The following is a 17,957-nucleotide window of genomic DNA, read 5'->3' on the forward strand; positions in this document are numbered from 1 at the left end:
AATAAGTCTTTCATATAAACATAGTTTTCAATATAGTTCTCCTTTTACAAACTATGGCTTTTTACTTCACTTCTAGAAAAGTGTAACAATAGTGTAATAACTACTTGAGACAGACTAAACCTTTCATTCTAATGATGCCAGTTATTTAAAGTCTACAAAGATGCTCCTTTCACTTTCATATCTTACACTGTGTATTCCAGTGTCACAGACATGCAGTGTATTTAATTCAACAACATATGATAAAAATCTATGGGAATAAAGTCATCCTATTTTAGTTAAAAAGTGTTCTAAAGCTACCTTTATGTCATCTATCAGTAGTAAAACATCTTGAGACATGTAGAAATCACTCAGGTCAAAGATGATAGGGTAACAAACCACAGTCTTCCCTAGAATGCGATAAATCTGTAAAGGTAAACAAAAAACAAATAAATATAAAATATACTTAAAGGAATAGGAACTGCATTCTAGGTCTCAACTAAATTAAAACAGATGCTACATTCTGAATAGGTAAATAAAATCTATACAATATTAATTTTAAAGTTTTTTGCTTAATTAGTATGCTGATAAAAAGATCATTTCTAATAAAATGAGAAAAGTCTGCAGAAAAATAGCTGTAAAGGTATTTTACCCAAAAGGTCAGAAGGATCGTGAGGCCCCGCTTTCACGGTTTGTATTCATACTGAAAATCAAGATCAAGCGAGCTTTTGCCCTTCTGCTCCAAGGGAGGTTTCTGTCCTCCCTGAGCTTGCCTTAGGACAGACTTAGAAAAAATCATATTAAGTGAAGTAAGCCAGAATCAAAGGAACTTAGGCTCAATGGTTTCCCTCATTCATCACAAACAGTAGAAACTTTGGGCTGTAATAGCAAAGATTTGCAATAGAGCAAAACCTTGATACATAAGGCCATATAGTATGAAGCTAATTGAAAGGACCTCCAGGATATTGAAACAAAAGCCATATAACGAATGATTGTTGTCCTTAATGTACTATGTTGTCTCTCATCTCCTTTGCTGTCCCTTGGGTATCTCATATTGTTACAGTATCTCACTTTGTTATCTGATATATTGAATTTATTTGTATTTGGTTATTTGAAATTTGATAGGGGAAGGGGGGAACACCAAGACGGGTGGGGAAGGGTGGGGGGGAGGATAATGGGTACCAAGACATGTGAAAGGGTATCAATGTATGTGAATTAATGCACCTTCTATCTGGCACATATCATGTAACCCTTTTATTAATTACAATAAAAAATTTTAAAAAAGGTATTTTACCAAGCTTAGAGAATATACAGCAGTGTCATAATCATTTATTCCCAGAAAGCTTCTGAGATATGAAACAAGGTAAGTAAAATTTAAAGAAAATAACATCAAATAATTTGCTTACAAACATAATAAAATATAATACAAGGATAGTAGGTCAAATATTATCAAAGCATGTACTATCACAATCAAAACACTAGGAGGACATTTTTCAAGTACCTTTGATGTACCCAGACAGCCAATGGGTCTATCAGGCCTTCCAGAGAGTCCTAATTTTTCATTGATACCAAGGTGGAAATAAGCCTGTAAAACATTTGTGAATCAGTTAGAGAACAATCCATACTCTTTTTTTTTTTAAAACAAACAAACCAGTTTCTCTCCTCTATCGGCATTTTAGTTTGTGATTTCTCCAAAGAAAAAAGGCAAGGGAAACTACCCAAGAACTACAGGCTAGTCAATATATCAAATTAAGATTCTTAACTACTGAGATTTTTTTAAAAGAGAAAAACAGTATATTTAGTTAGTAACCTTCTAAAATTTAACACTGTTCTTATGTTCTTGTAAATGCACAACCTGAATGGCTCTGTCTTGACTTATATCTAAAATCTAAGAGTGTCAAAAAATCAGGCCTACATAACTTCTACTGGGTTTATGTCTTCAAGTATTTGCCACCAAAATGGAATTGCCTTTACTGATCTTTCTGATTCTATAAATTTTATAAATAATTCAAAGTATTTTCTAAAACTACCTAGCCATGTTTATTCTTACAGACCTTTAACACCAGGAGTTACATATGTATATCTATATTATTGATATATAATATTATAACTTATTATGTATAATATTTATACATAATATTTTTATGACAATATTCTGGTATCAAGATGTTAAAATAAAACCATTCATTTTTTCTGTCTTCCAATGCTGAAATGATTGAAAAAGTATAACTGTGAAAAAAATCTGTAAGCATTAGAAAATAGAAAGGTGCCTAAATTATCTATAAGGCAAAACCAGATACTCTTGGAATGAATTAGGAGTTAACTAATACTAGAACTGAGCAGATAATTCAGTCAAGAAGGCCCATGATGAAATTAGCTGCTGATTATTTTAAAAATAATTCCATTTGCCAGGAGCATGGCCTAGTGGTAAAGTGCTTGTTTAGCATGCATGAAGCCCTGGGTTCAATTCCTCAGTACCATAAACACAGAAAAAGCCAGAAGTGTTGCTGTGGCTCAAGTATAGAGCGCTAGCCTTGAGAAAGCCCAAGGACAGTGCCAAGACCCTAAGTTTAACCCAGGACTGGCAAAATAATGATAATGATAATAATAATAATGACAATAATAGGACTGTAACATCTTTGGACAGTGTGCAACTGTACCTGTAGGACAGTTTTACAGACTTGCTAAAACAAAGAGAAGGCATATTTACCTTCTCACTGAAAGATAATGCATAGCTGATTATTATACTGGCACTAATAGTGCACAGATCTTGTCACTTTCTTGAGTCAAAGTGATATTCATTTTAATTTTAAACTACTGTACTAAAGTATTTGTAATTCAACATCTATTCATGTATCATACTTCCCCTCATTTTTTCCCTATTGTATAAGACCTTGAGAATTTTACCCTTTGAAAGGAATTTTGCTCCATTTTTTTCTTCTTCAGTGATATGGTATAAAAGGACTACATACTAGCTCAAGCATCATTTCAGCATACTTCAATTTAAACAGTTTCCTAATAGGAGATTTCACAAGCATTATCACCATCATCATTATTATTATCATTTGGTGTCAGTCCTGGGGTTTGTACTTAGGATGTTACAAATTTTTTGTTCAAGGCAAATGATCTACTACTTGAGCCACAGCTCTACTTCCACCCTTTTGGTCACATATACTTTTTTTTTTTCCCGATGGTCCTGGGGCTTGAACTCAGGACCTGGGCTCTGTCCCTGAGCTTCTCTGTGCTCAAGGCTAGCACTCTACCATTTCAACCACAGCACTATTTTTGGCTTTTTCTGTTTATGTGGTACTAAGGAATAAAATGCAGGGTTTTATGCATGCTGGGTAAGCACTCTACCACTATGCCACATTTCCCAGCCCTGGTCATACATACTTTTAAAGTATCAGGTTATTTGTGTTATATTTAATTAAGATTAAATACAAAATCAGCCATTTCCTTATGGGCCTTTTGACTTTGGAATCCTTCTATAAATAAATATCGCTAGCATCTACAATAAAAAGATTCCCTCATTTTTCCTTCTAGTGGTTTTATATTTTAAAAGTACTTTATATGTAATGGAAATACAAACATAACTATATAGACATAAAAACCTATGACTCTATAGACATAATGTTTTATTTCATAAACTAATATGTATCTATGACATACAAACCCTTAGCCTAATTTTGATTCAGTTCTAAAAACTAAGTGCCAGTGATTGTATATAGAGATTCCCTTCTTGAACTCCTGTTTGTTAAACTTGTCATTTGAAATATGATGTAAAAATCAATGTTAATAAATTCTTTAATTAAAAAAAGAACTTTATACTTTAAAGCACTTAAATGTTTAATGTGTCTAAAATTTTTTTTGCATTTGGTAAGAGGTAGAACACTAACCTAAGTTTTCCTAAAATTAAACTATTTCTTCATGATTATCTAAATTGATTTTAAATAATAACTATCACATACAAAATTAATGTATCATATTTCTGTTCATTCTGCCATGTCAAAGTTATCTTTGTCCTGATTTCTCCTTTTGAGAAAACATCGTCCCATCCCCTGACTTGGCATTGTGCCTACATGTAGCTAACACTTAGGAAATACTTGATGGATGAATGGGGGAGTAACCAACTGTCATCCTCAGGTTCATGTGCTATGAATGCGGATTCTGAAATAGCAAAGTCAACTGCCAAGAAAAAACACTTTAGCAACACTATATTACATAGCTATTAGAGTGAAGCTAGGACACATAATCATAGATGGATCACTCTTTTCCACAAGTATTTTCAATATTTCAGATTTCAGAAACTACCTCAGATTTCTTTAAGACAGCATAATATTAAACAACCATGCACAAATTACGAGGCAAGTTTCTTGAGCTACTATTCTTTATACGATGGAAGGATTTTCTGAACTATGATCCAACAGGTCTGTGGCAATTAAGGAAAAATCATGTAGAATGTTCACTTCATTCCTGGGCAAAAATACTACTGTGCCCACTTTGTACAAATCCATACAACGAATGCACTGAAATACATAAAAGCAACCAAACTACCCAGTAAACAGAAGTATACTAAATAGATTGGCACTGTATAACAAGATCCCATCTTCAGATCATCATGTAGAAAATCAAACCAGTCACATCGTGAGCATTAACCACACCACAAAAGTCCTGCTCCAAAGCTCTACGCTCTCTTTAGTGGCTGAAATAGGTTGCAGGATCTCAGAAGAAAATGCATAAAAGTATGTTCATCAGCTAAGCTTAGAGGGAGCACCTTTTTTTTTTTGTTTTTAAACTAAAATGCTTATAAAAGGTCAGTATGCTAGGCAACACATGCTAGAGAATTAATTCCAAAGAGCAGCAGTTTGGAAGACAGAGCTTGAAACAGCCATAGAACAATCTTGCTCTTCACAAAGGTACAGGGATGCTGAACTTTGGGTCACAAATCCAGCTTTTTAACCAGTCCAAATATTCAAATTATGCCATCTGCTAAATCATTGTTAAAATAATAAGATGTAAAAGACAGAAAGTCAGGATCTGCTGTCTCTACTTGCTGTGCAACAGAATGCTTTGTACTGCCCCTGTGATCTTCAGCAGTACAGTCTCTTCAGAGTGGTTATCAGACTGAATTATAATTAATTATTTTCCTGTCATTAGACTCAGAGGTCACCTGAGTGCCCCAATATAGCAGTGCTCTGAATATAGCAGGTGTTTGCAATGAGTAAAATGCTACATTCAAGTGATTTGTTAATCACATTGGCCTTTTAGATCTTGGCTGCATGTTATTTGACAGTAACCACAAAAATTACCATGAAATTTTGCTCATATTAGTCTTGAGAAGAAAGAAAAACAGATTTGAGCTAATTTGCTTTAAGTGTATATTTATCAAAGACTGACCTTTGTTTCCATTCTTTAGAGTTTTTCTGTGAGCCCATAAAAGTGTTTCAGCAGAAACAACTTGCATGTAAATAACAATCTGCAGTGTGTAAGCCTTAGGTTTTGGCATACTTTGATTAATGGGTTGCCTCAAAGCTTGCCTTCAGCTCCTCAGTTCCCACTTGGTCTTGTTTATTATCTTTTATGCTCTTCCATCATAAAAATCAGCTCTCCATCATTATTTACATCTTATGTGATTTCAAAGTGCTACCTCTCTAACAGATTTTTGTACTTTCTGCCTTAGCTCTCTACTAGATGGGAAGTGGAGTAGAAGGAGAATGTCCCTAATTTTTAGAGGTATGAGGTCCCTCTAATAGCTTGTGCTTCTTTGTGACACAACACCACCTCTATGTTGTTTTGTATTGCATGGGGCAAGGTCTGGGCTAGTGATGAGCAATTATGGGCTTCTGCATGTCCCCATGTCATGTGTACCTCATCTTTCTCAGCCTTCATTCTTTTAAAAATCTTTTATCATTGTACAAAGAAGTTGTGAGTATAAAACATCTGTGTGTGTGTGTGTGTGTGTGTGTGTGTGTGTGTGTGTGTTTTGGGGTTTCAGAGCCTGGGTTCTTTCCCTGAGCTGTTTTGCTTAAGACTAGTGCTCTACCACTTGAGCGACAGCTCCAACTTTTGGTAGTGTACTGGAGATAACAGTATCATAGACTTTCTTGCTGGGGCTGGCTTTAAACTGTGATCCGCAGATCTCAGCCTCCTAACTAGCTGGAATTACAGGTGTAAACCACTATCACCCAGCATACAATGCTTCTTGATTCTTTCATTCTTTGTAGCATCTCAGATTTGGCCACAAATATTTATATCACCCTAATCAATTTAACTTTGACCACTTGAGAGATACTTTTTTTATTGTTACGATTAAGTGGTTACACATATTTTACAGTACTCTGACACAGTTATTTTTAGCAATTATCACAATCACTTTCTTACTTTTTTTTTTACATAGTAAATGATGCATGTATATGCCATTGGGAAGAACACTAGAACTATAACTAGAGCAGTTGGCAGAAGCTCCCTGTGTGGCTAATCGCTTTGTTAATTTTTTAAAATATATTTTTATTGTAATTAATAGAAGGGTTACATGATATTTGCCAGATAGATGGTGCATTAATTCCCAAGCATCATCATTCTCATCTACAAAATTCATAAATGTTGGAATATACAAAAACCTCTATACTTACGAAGAATGAAAGTTTTAACTCTTTGAATACTGCCAGTGAAACCATTTCTTCCAGGTCAGATGTCATGTGCATTTGTTCCCTCTTTCTCTCTCATTCTCTCTGTTCCATCATTGCCTTTGCATTGTTTAGATCTAATATCTGAATATCAGGGAGACCATGCGCCTTTTGTCTCTTTGGTCTTGTCTTATCTCACTCAATATGATTTTCTATACTTTCATCACTTCCCAGTGAATAACATTATTTTATCTTGTCTGGTGGCTATATAGAACTCTATTGTATATAGGTACCATATTTTTTGTATCCATTCATCTGGAGTGGGACATCTGAATTGTTTGTGAATAGTGCAGCAATGAACATGACTGTGCAGGTGTCTTTATCATATCCTGGGTCATGTTGCTCAAGGTAGATGCCTAGTAGTGGTATGGCTGGGTTGTAGGGAAGGTTTATGTTTAGTTTTTTGAGGAACATCCAAACTGCTCTCCAGAGTGGTTGTACTAATTTACATTCCCACCCTCAGTGCAGTGGGGTCCCTTTTCTCCACATTCCTGCTAGAACTTGCTATTGTCTTCATTCAGAATATTGGCCATTCTGATTGGGGTAAGGTGGTATCTCAGGGTTGTTTTTATTTGCATTTCCTTTATGGGCCTGGAAAATAAGCAATTTGAGAGATAACTTTCTACAAACATTTCTACCAAATCAGCAGGGAGCTTGTCTCTAGGTTTTTAACAATTATCATAGGAACTGGTAGTTTCTGAACAACTAATAGGAGTCAACAATTTCCTGTTTCTAATGAGGAAGACTATTCACAATATAGTATTTCCTGACCTCTCTGCAAAGCAGTGTGTACAAAAGGTCTCCAAAGTCACCTTTAAATCTCATCACAAATAGGTATGAAACTATATCAAATACAAACTTGGACATCATTTTATGTTTTCTTTGAGAGCAGCAAACCAAAGGGATAAGAAATACTTTACACTTCAAACAGTAAATAAAGGGGAAAAACGGAAGGTAGATACTGGAAGCTGGGGGCTCACGCCTGTAATCCCAGCTACTCAGGAGGCTGAGATCTGAGGATCGAGGTTCAAAGCCAGCCTGAAATGAAAGTCTGTGAAATTGTTATCTCCAATTAACCACTAGAAAAGTAGAAATGGCCCTGTGGCTCAGCGTGGTAGAATGGTAGCCTTGAGCTGAAGAGCTCAGGGACAGCTCTCAGGCCCAGAGTTCAAGCCCCATTCCCACCACCACCACCAACAATAACTAAAAAGGAAGGCAGCACTTACCAAAAAAATTTAGATGGAACTTTTAAGTTAATAAAATGGAAAAAAAAAGGCAACTAAAATGAAGACTAAGTTGTAAGTGCTCAACATAGGTAAGTAATGAGACTTGAGCAGGAGCTGAAATCAATAAGATCTGTAAATGCACTATTCATGTGTGTATACACAGGTGCACACAATTACTCTCACATACAATGCAGTTTTACTATTTATTTTTAGTAAACATCCAACATAGGGAATTTTTCAACTTAATAGAAAATTTGGCATTAGTGATCCTATTTCAGAGCCTATAAACTAAATCCAATCATCATGCTCTGTTACCATTTTAAAGGAGAATGTAAAGAGGGCAAAATAACTTACTTTCACAAGCTCTTGCTGCGGCCAGATCTGAATTGGTTCTACCTGTTGAGGAGTTTGAGTTTGAATACCATATGTATTAAGAAACACTTGAAGGCTAAAGAGGAAAGAAAGAGACATTTTTAGACAATGCATGATATACAGTTTAAGAAATGGAAAAAATTAGAAGGATTAAAGGGAACAGAATACAACAACTGGGAGCATATTATTAATATCAATCAGTTAATGGGGGCTGGCACGAAGAGTTAGTACTAACATTGGGAATCCCCAATACTCTTGTATTCATTTCTTAAAACTATAACCCAGGGAGCACTGGCTTTGGTTACAGTTTAATATCCACATCAGCTAGGACAAAAATTATTTTTAATAAACATAAAAGAATGTTGTGCTAGAATTTAAAATGCCATTTTTGAAACCCTGTCAAGAGGTCTATAAAGTTAATCCCATACAGAATAGAAAGGCACGAAAAAGAAAACACCTCCCATCTGGATTTCATACCGTTGGCTTTCTGCTACGAGTGCTACATGGACTACCAAATCATTTTCCAGGGGTCCCTGTAACATAGAATAAAGGCAGGGGGGAGGTGTGAGAGATCATTTCAAAGGCTTTGGTCATCATCAGCTACAATGAGAGTCAAGGACAATATTAACAATCTCTAAGCAGTTCATTAAGATGATGGACACCAGCTGGCTCTACATGCCTGCCTTTCTTTCCCTGCTTGCCACTGCCTACTAATCAATTTGATGGTGTAGACAGAGTAATGGAACACAAGGAATGAAAAGTCATAAATCTCATCACTACCAGAGGGGTTAGACTGTCAGGGCTATTTTGAATGATGCATAACAGTAGTTTGGGGACTGAGAGTCATTTTCCATCATTTAATTCTGAAAGGAAGAGGAAGAACTAAAAATAAAAATCCAATTTATATATTCCCTGTAAAAAATGATTTTGAGTTAAAATTGTTCATTTGACATCTTAACCACAGATAAGGTTATTTCCTTTCTTATTAGCCAATTTCCCTTTGGCACCTTATATATCAAAATAGCTTTGTTCTAATATGCAGTTTCTCTGGTAGAGAATGAACTACTCAGCTGTCTATATAATCACCATTATGTTCACTAAACACAAGCTGTTGGATTTAATAGTTCTAATCAAAAACATTATTGGATATTTTCTACTCTGTTTTCTGAGCTGAAAAGATTCACTATAACATACATTTTCATTGTAAAAGGAATTCATTTTTGGGCAGGGAATGTGGCTTAGTGGGGTAGAATGCTTGCCTCGCATGCATGAAGACTTGGGTTTGGTTCCACAGTACCACATAAACTGAAAAATCTGGAAGTGGTATTGTGGCTCAAGTGGTAGTATGGTAGCCATGAGCATAGAGAGGCCCAAGGTCAGAGCCCAGGCCCTGAGTTCAAGCCCCAGGACCGGCAATTAAAAAAAAACTCACTTTTGAATCTGTAAATAATTAACAAAGAATGTAGGAAGTATCAATATAGTATTGGGGGCTCTGAAAATACTGATCAAATATAACTTTATATCATAAATTCAAAATTCTCAATAGTTCACTGTAAAACATTTGATTTACCATCCGTCAGCTGCTCTCCATGGTATTCAATATGCCACTAGAATTTATGTATGATGACAGGCTAGAAATATCACAATGGATACACCAGCAGTAAATATCACACAGTCAAAGGGACGGTTCGCAGAGTCATGATGAAAATGCCATAACGGACAGACTTCATGTAGTTTAAATGAAGTGAGAAGAGAAAACATAACAACCCATTGGAAACAAATGTATATTCAAATAGTGTTATAAATTCTATTTTATTTGATAAAGGCCTTACAATTAAATGCTTCTCAAAAGGATGAGAAAAGAACTAATTACTCCATCTCATCAAGATTTCTAGCAACAAATGAAACAATTAGGCTGACGAGACCTAGTATTTATTTCATCAGAAGGAGGATTACCTTAGAGTGGGCCATTATCCACAGTCTCCCAGAGAATTAAGAGATTCTTAAATAAAAAGCAAGTGGAAACATAACAGAATACAGATACTATTTCAGTTAGAATAAATAAAGCACTTTACAGAACCTAATTGGAAAACTGATATCTTCTTTTTGAATCATAGACCTAGTTAGGCTAACGTTGTTTCCATTTGTAGGACAGAGTACTCATGTTGCGTCACAGTGAACGGCTAAAAAAAACTCTTTAACAGCAAAAATCCAGCTTTTTAGAAAGTTCTGATTCATACATCATCAATCATAATAGAGCTGGGCCTTCAACTCTAGCCCAAGTAGGACTCAAACCCATCTTCTGCTCACAGAAAATATTTGACATGAGTGGTTCCTGCCCACTATTGTTGGCTAAAACTGAGAGTAATTAATATCTTCTTTATGAGGAGATATAAAATGGTAGAAATAGATAGGAGAATATATACTAATAATAGGAGAATATATAATAGGAGAAAATATAATAATAGGAGAATATATAATAGGAAAAATATAATAGTTTTGTTTTTTAGGTTTAGAAATACGAGCGACCACTTAAGTCCCATTTATCATGCTATTCACTTATCTAAGTGCATATCAATACAAAAGGCTCCTTGTTAGACCAAGATGTTACAAGATGAATATTGTTCCTCCTTCAGGTATTTTAAGCCCCCTGGGAGAGATGGGTAACAGGTAAGTTCTTACATATGTTTTTTTTTTTTATCACATAAAAGTCTTTAAATGATACCTTTTAAGAAGATTAACCTCTTTTGGAAATGGCTCGAATTTCATTTAAGGAATGTTTATTTTGATGGACATTTAAGTGGTTCCTGCATTTTCACTATCTCAGAAAACATAATTGTTTCTATCTCAGAGAACTGCCAAGGACTTAGGCAGAGACAAAGTGCTGAGCATAGTATTTGACAAAGAAAATATTAAATAAAGGGTGCTAATACTTGATGCAGTTGTACTTACTATTTTCACAGTTACCATAGGATAGCTGCTCTTTTTTGTTGAGATGTGCATATAAAATCTGTGTTGGGTCCGGGTGTGTTGGCTAGTGGTAAGACTGTCTGTCTAGAAGGCACAAAGCCCTAGATTTGAGTACTCAGTACCACTTACACAGAAAAAGCTAGAGGTGGTGCTATGGCTCAAGTGGTAGAATGCTAGACTTGAGAAAGCTCAAGGATAGTGCCTAGGCCCTGAGTTCAAGCCATAGGACTGACCAAAAAAACAATCAATCAATCAATCAATCAATCAATCTTATGTTGTCAGGGCTGACTCAAGTTGTAGAGTGCCTACCTAGGAATCATGAGGTACTGAGATCTATGTCCAGTGCCACCCCAAACAAGAAAAAAAACACCTTTCAAAGAGAAAAACAAAAACAAAATCCTAGCTATGCCACCCCAAATCCTCTTAGTTCCCACCATCCTGACACATGTGGACCATCCACTGTCCTAGTTTGATACATATAGTTCTTCCCTTCCAAGAATAAGAAACATTTTTTAAAAAATATCTTTATTGTAATTAATAAAAGGGTTACATGATATTTGCCAGATAGAAGGTGCATTAATTCACATACATTGATACCCTTTCACATGTCTTGGTCCCCATAACCCCCACCCCACCCCCCCATCTTGGTTTCCCACTCTTCCCTTTCCAATTTGAAATTGGTTATTTGAAAAGAAACATCTTTAAAAAAAGAAATCCTTATAATATTCTAGCCTGAAGGTTTTTCTTCGACATTCTCAAATTCATATATTAGGAAGAGGGGTGGGGTGTAGAAAGAAGTTAGGTCATGGGAATGGAATAATCACAAACAGGATTGGCACCTGAGGCCACCCTGGGCCAATTCAGAGTGAAGATACTGTGACCTAAAAGCAAGTCACAGCGACTGTATCAGTCAATTCCTTCATCTTAGACTTTCAGCTTTTAATCTTCAAGAAAAACCCTGTCCTTTACAAGCCATTCAATTTAAAGTATTTTGTTACCACTCAGCCTGAATATCCTAAATACTATTTAACAATATAATTTTCTCTATTTTCATTTCTCAAAACATGCTCATTGCCGTACATTTCCTGCTTTTGCCTTGTGTACTTTGCTGCTCACTAACCTGCTTACCTTTTGACACTTAGGTCTCGTCATATGTTCATCCTATTGCTTTTATTTTTTTCCTTCTGACACTTCTCAAATAAATGACCATCTCTAAGTAGATAATTTTATGTTTATTTTTCTAGTTTTGTTTTCACACTTTCTCGAGTTTCATTTTCCTCCTTTTAAAGTGTCTTCTGAATACTTTATCTTGATTCTTCCCAAAATTAGTGAAGAGAAAAGGGGTGGGATAATGCAGTCATAATAGTCAATGTATGTAAGTGAAAATACGTTGAAATATATTGAGGGGATGGTAGTTGGGAGAGATGAAGAGAATGATGAAAGGGGTGACACTTGTAAACCTACCTAACAATAAAAACAGACTAAAAGAAGAAAAAGCAAGTAAACTCCAACTGTCATGCAAGCCATGTTCAGAGACAAAGGATGCATGTTTTCTCTTCAATGTGGAAGTCAGAGCAGGGCCACATGCATAGATACACAATCACATTGACTCAAGTACGGTACGGATAAGAATGAATTCCTATAGAGTCATAGGTTTTTATGTCTATATAGACATGTTTTATTTCATAAATTAATATGTTTCTATGACATACAAACCCTTAGCCTAATTGTGATTAAGTTCTAAATACTAAGTCCCAGTGATTGTAAATAGAGATTCCCTCCTTGAACACTTGTATGTTAAACTTGTCATTTAAAATATGATGTAAAAATCAACATTAATAAAGTCTTAAAAAAAAGAATGAATTCCTATGGTACAAGTCCTTTGAACAACTAACTGACAATTTAACAAAATGAATCATAGGAAGCTGAAATTTGTTTTGTCTGAGATGAGCTTAAGGAGAGAGAGGCAGATGAAAGGAGAGAGGAACCTTGGGCAATTATAGTAGTGACACTCAATGTATCTATGTGAAAATGGAAGAGGAATTGAGTGGAGTTGGGCTGCAATGAGGGAGAATGATGGAAGGGCTGACACTCATTAAGATGTGTGGTAATAATAAACTGACAAAAACTGAAATTCCTCTGTAACTATTTAAAGCTAATAAAATAGAAAATATAAACTCATTAACACTGCTAGGCCTCATAATAGGCCACTATATCTTGGAACCTCAGGATTATCTTTGCTATCTCTAATTTTTGCCCTCAAATCCAGTTAGTCACCCAAATCCTGTGAGTCCCTTTTTCACAAGCCACCGCTAAGCTTGCTTCCTGTTTTCATTTTTAGTAAACACTTAACTCTGTGGGCCAGGAACTCTGTTACTGCTTGACAAATTATTATTCTTACTTTCTAGATAAGACAGAAATGAAGCTCAGAAACTTGAAGGAACATATCCAACGGCATAGAACTAGTAAAGAGGACAGCTAGAATCAGACCCATATGTCTGAGTGCAGAGTCTGAGCTCCTAACCACTAACTTCTACTTTTAGAAGAGTGGAGAGAGGGCAGGCTTTGGAACTGAAGGACCAATTTACAAGTCCATATTGTCACTTACTTGAATAATGATCTTCATCATTTACTAGAAGTTTTGAACTTAGCCTAGATACAGCTGAACTACTGTTTTCCATACTTAATTCCACTAGCCTGTCAAGTACTCTTTATCCATACAAAACACATCAGGAATTTGACTATTCTGGTCAAAAATGTGCAAGAGTTGAGCACCAGTGGCCCATGCCTATAATCTTAGCTACTCTTGAGGCTAAGATCTGAGGATTATGGTTTGAAGCCAGCCTCAACAGGGACAGAGCCCAGACACTGGAGTTCAAGGCATTCTTGAATCATTTTCTTCCAAGCCTTATACTCAGTAACTGCTGAATATGTATATTAACAGTATAGAGTGAGCTCCAGGAAGCTACATTAAACATTCTTATTAGGTAGGTTACTAGAATTATTCTTATTTGCTGATGACAAAACTGTGAAATGGGAATAAGAACCTTACGAGAGCCTATAACATATGAGTAAGATCAAACAAAAGTAATTATGCTAATATTTGTTGTGTTATATGTCAATTGCAATGAACCTTAGTTTGCTCATCTATAGAGTGGGACTACTAAAAATACTTCATAGAGTTATGAAGACAGGGCCGGCAGTTTGTTCTAACGGTAGAGTGCTTGCCTAGCATGCACAAAGACCTGGGTTCGATTCCTCAGCACCACATACATAGAAAAAAGCCAGAAGGGGTGCTGAGGTTCAAGTGGTAGAGCTCCAGCCTTGAGAAAGTCCAAGGACAGTGCTCAGGCCCTGAGCTCAAGCCCAGGACTGGCAAAAAAAAAAAAGTTAAAAGGACAAGATGTATTGTTTCATTGTATAGTAGAGCATACACAATCATTTAATACAAGCATAGAAGTACTAAAAATATTAGATTTTGCATGAATTCTAATAACAAAGCCATATAACATATTGGGCCCCTGCAACAGGTTTCCTTGGCCTTCTGTTTCATGTCTGCCTTTATCCACATTCTGTGACACATTAATTTTTGTATCATTGACTTGCATACCAAAGTTGGCTGAAAGAATTGTAGAGTGAATGAAGAACAGGAAGGGATTAAGGGTGATTAGACCAATCTTTTAGAGTTTAGGACATCAGTTCTGTACTCCAGAACCACAGTTTCTCAAACTTTCTGAGTCCTTTATCATTTAGGTGTAACCTACTGCTCCCTGCCTACCTCCCATCTGTTTTACAATACTCCAGTAGAAAGTACAGTTTACTCACCTTAAGTTTCTGTCCATCTCATTTGATCTGCTCTTTCTGTTCTAGCCAGAATCTAAACATCAGGATGTTCAAATATTATCTGTTCGCACAAGTAAGAACACATTCTGTGTGTGAGTCAATGGGCACTGGTCATGGACTGACTTCTTCCATTTCTTTTGGCATAGTTTAGCTTTTAGAATGCTTATGAATAGTTTAATTACAGAATGAGCCCCGGGGCTGGAATACAGGGCCTGGGCTCTGTCCCTGAGCACGTGCTCGCTGGCATGCTTTCTGTTTTCTGTCTCTGTCTCTGTCTCTCTCTCTCAACTAATGCTCTACCACTTGAGCCCCTTGGATTTGCTTTGTTTTTGTTTTTGTTTTTTTAAATTAGGGATGTATGCAATAACTTCTAAAAGAAAGGCAACTGGTACTGATTTGATAGCCCGGAAAAAGAAATTATTCTTTGTATTATGGATTAGAATTTACAGATCCTCATACATGTAAAACAATTGTTTACAAATACAAACCAGGATTATTTTTTATAAAAGAGGAATAAATATAACAAGTGATTGTTGTCCTTAATATACTATGTTATCTCTCGTCTCTTTTGCTGTCTCTTGGTTATCTCATATTGTTACAGTATTTCACCTGGTTATCTGATATTGTATACATGCGTATTTGGTTTTTTGAAATCAGATAGGGAAGGGGGAAAACAAGATGAGGGGCAGGGATGGGGGGAGGAAAATGGGGACCAAGACATGAGAAAGGGTATCAATGTATGTGAAGTAATGTACCCTCCATCTGGTGAATATAATGTAACCCTTCTATTAATTACAATAAAAATATATGGAAAAATAAAAAAATAAAAGGAATAACCATAATTAAATGTAAACAAACACACACATATCATATAGTTTCATGACTGAGGACTAATAATATATAATAGGAAATATTCTGGCTCAAAATTTTCATTTCAATAATGTTACATTTTTAGTAAATTTCTTTGTCGGATAGCTAAGCACATCAACATGAACTTTATAACTTAATCATTTTTAAGTGTTCAGTAGAAGGACTTCCATAGTACAACAGTATCATCTTGGCAGTACCTACTTTAAAAATGCAACTCATTTTATTTAAATTTAAAACCATGATAATTAGGACACTACAAGTTCATCTGCCAGATTCTAGTTTTTAAATTACTCAAATCAGGTCAACGTAGTAAGGATAGGAGATCTGCACCTGGGAGCTATAAATAACACAGTATGATAAACTTTCAAAGGAAGTACAGAGAAACTATAATGTGAACATGCCTCATAGATTTTCTTCTCCCTATTCTTTTTTTAAGTCTATGTATTCCAATAGATGATTCATTGATGAGGAAAAAAATTCAAAAAATTAAAAGCTTTGAAAAAGTTTTCAGGGAATGTCTCTTTCAAATGCTCCCCTTATCTATTTAGTCACTATCAGTTAGCAACCAGATAATTTACTGATTATTTTTCATGCCTCTTTTCTAAAGGTACTTAATGCTTATAGGGGAAAATAAGTACTTAGCACTTTTCCCCCACTAATTATTGCATATCATGGTGTTTTCATTAAGTAATACACAGAATGTGTCTATTAAGACATTCTGTTCAACATTCCATTTTATAGATGTACCATACTTATTAATGTCACCTCATTGTTTTAATCATTTAAGGGTAGTTAACCTTGGGCACTGAAATCTCTGGACGTGGTTGTGGGTGCACAGTAACAGTGATACCAATATTCAACCTAAATAATTCAAGGCAATGCTACCACTGCATTATCTAATTTATTTGAAAACTGTTGTTATCAGAAAAGAATAGCAGGTTTAGATCTGGAGAGAAGGGCAGAGGTTAGAGTCAGAATTTTTTCTAGGAGGAAGGCAAAAAAAAACCAAACCCAAACCCCACAAATGTCCACTTACAAAATATTCACAGAAACAACACAGCAGCCTACTGATAAGACTGGTCTTATTATATTACTGTTGTTTTTGTCCTGCAGTCTGGTTTAGAATATAAGAATGGTTCTAATGATAGTGTCTAGAGAGCCTGCTATGTGCCTATGACCTATATGCTCACACACACACACAAAAATTACATTTTAAAAATCAGGAAACTGACAACAGAGCAATTAAGTAATTTGTCAAAGACTGTAGATTTTAGTTTTAGAGCTTAGTATAACATGTAGGTTATTTCTAGGTCTGAAGTTAAAAAGATAAGATACTACAATGTGCATGTATTTCAAGATAATGTGCTGCTGCTACTGTGGTATGTACTGGACAGTTTTCCAAAGGAGGGGGGGATTCCTAGAGAGATTAAAAGATGGAGGAGGGAGAGTGGGAAAGAATGTACTTAAAGGAATTGGCCCCCATGATTCTGGAAATTGGAAAGTACCAACATGTGCTGGATTGCTTGGCAATCTGGGAATCAGGAGAGCTGATGCCCAGACTTGGCTGAATCTGAAAGCCTAAAACCCTGAGAGGTGATGGTGTAGATCTAATCTATCAGTAAACTGACTTGAGAGTCAGGAAGAGCTGGGGTTTGTCTTCAAGTCCAGAGGCAAGAAAAAAGTCAATGTCAGAGTTTGAAGGTAGTCTTACAATGAGACTCTTTTCTCCACTGAGGAGTCGGCCTTCAACCTGCATTAGGGAGGACAATCATGTTTGCTCAGTATTGACTTAAATGTTAATTTTGGAGATAACTCATAAAAACATACTTGGAATAAAAAAAAATACCCAGAATAATTTTTGGCCAAACATCTTGACAACCTGTGCTCCAGTAATCTGACACAAAATTCTGGGAACATGTTACCATTGTCTTTACTGTGTGTGGGCAGAATGGTGAAAAGGCCAAACAACAAACCATTCTTTATCCATTTGAGATCAGATGTTAAGGTAATAATT

General features: G+C 35.7%; 1 protein-coding gene across 2 annotated transcripts in view; it reads right to left on the reverse strand.

Annotated features, from left to right (window-relative positions):
* Positions 1-17,957, reverse strand: part of Phkb (phosphorylase kinase regulatory subunit beta) — a 210,914-nt gene that overhangs the window by 53,218 nt on the left and 139,739 nt on the right. For both annotated transcript variants that reach the window (XM_090357682.1, XM_090357683.1), the window contains exons 15-18: positions 8,738-8,793; positions 8,243-8,336; positions 1,478-1,561; positions 298-402 (exon numbers count right to left, since the gene is read on the reverse strand). In XM_090357682.1, the coding sequence (XP_090213808.1) occupies positions 298-402; positions 1,478-1,561; positions 8,243-8,336; positions 8,738-8,793 (339 nt within the window). The remainder of the gene's footprint in view (positions 1-297; positions 403-1,477; positions 1,562-8,242; positions 8,337-8,737; positions 8,794-17,957) is intronic.

The sequence above is a fragment of the Megascapheus bottae genome, chromosome 24 (genome assembly GCF_031878675.1).
Source record: "Megascapheus bottae isolate mThoBot1 chromosome 24, mThoBot2.hap1, whole genome shotgun sequence".
Taxonomy (NCBI): domain Eukaryota; kingdom Metazoa; phylum Chordata; class Mammalia; order Rodentia; family Geomyidae; genus Megascapheus; species Megascapheus bottae.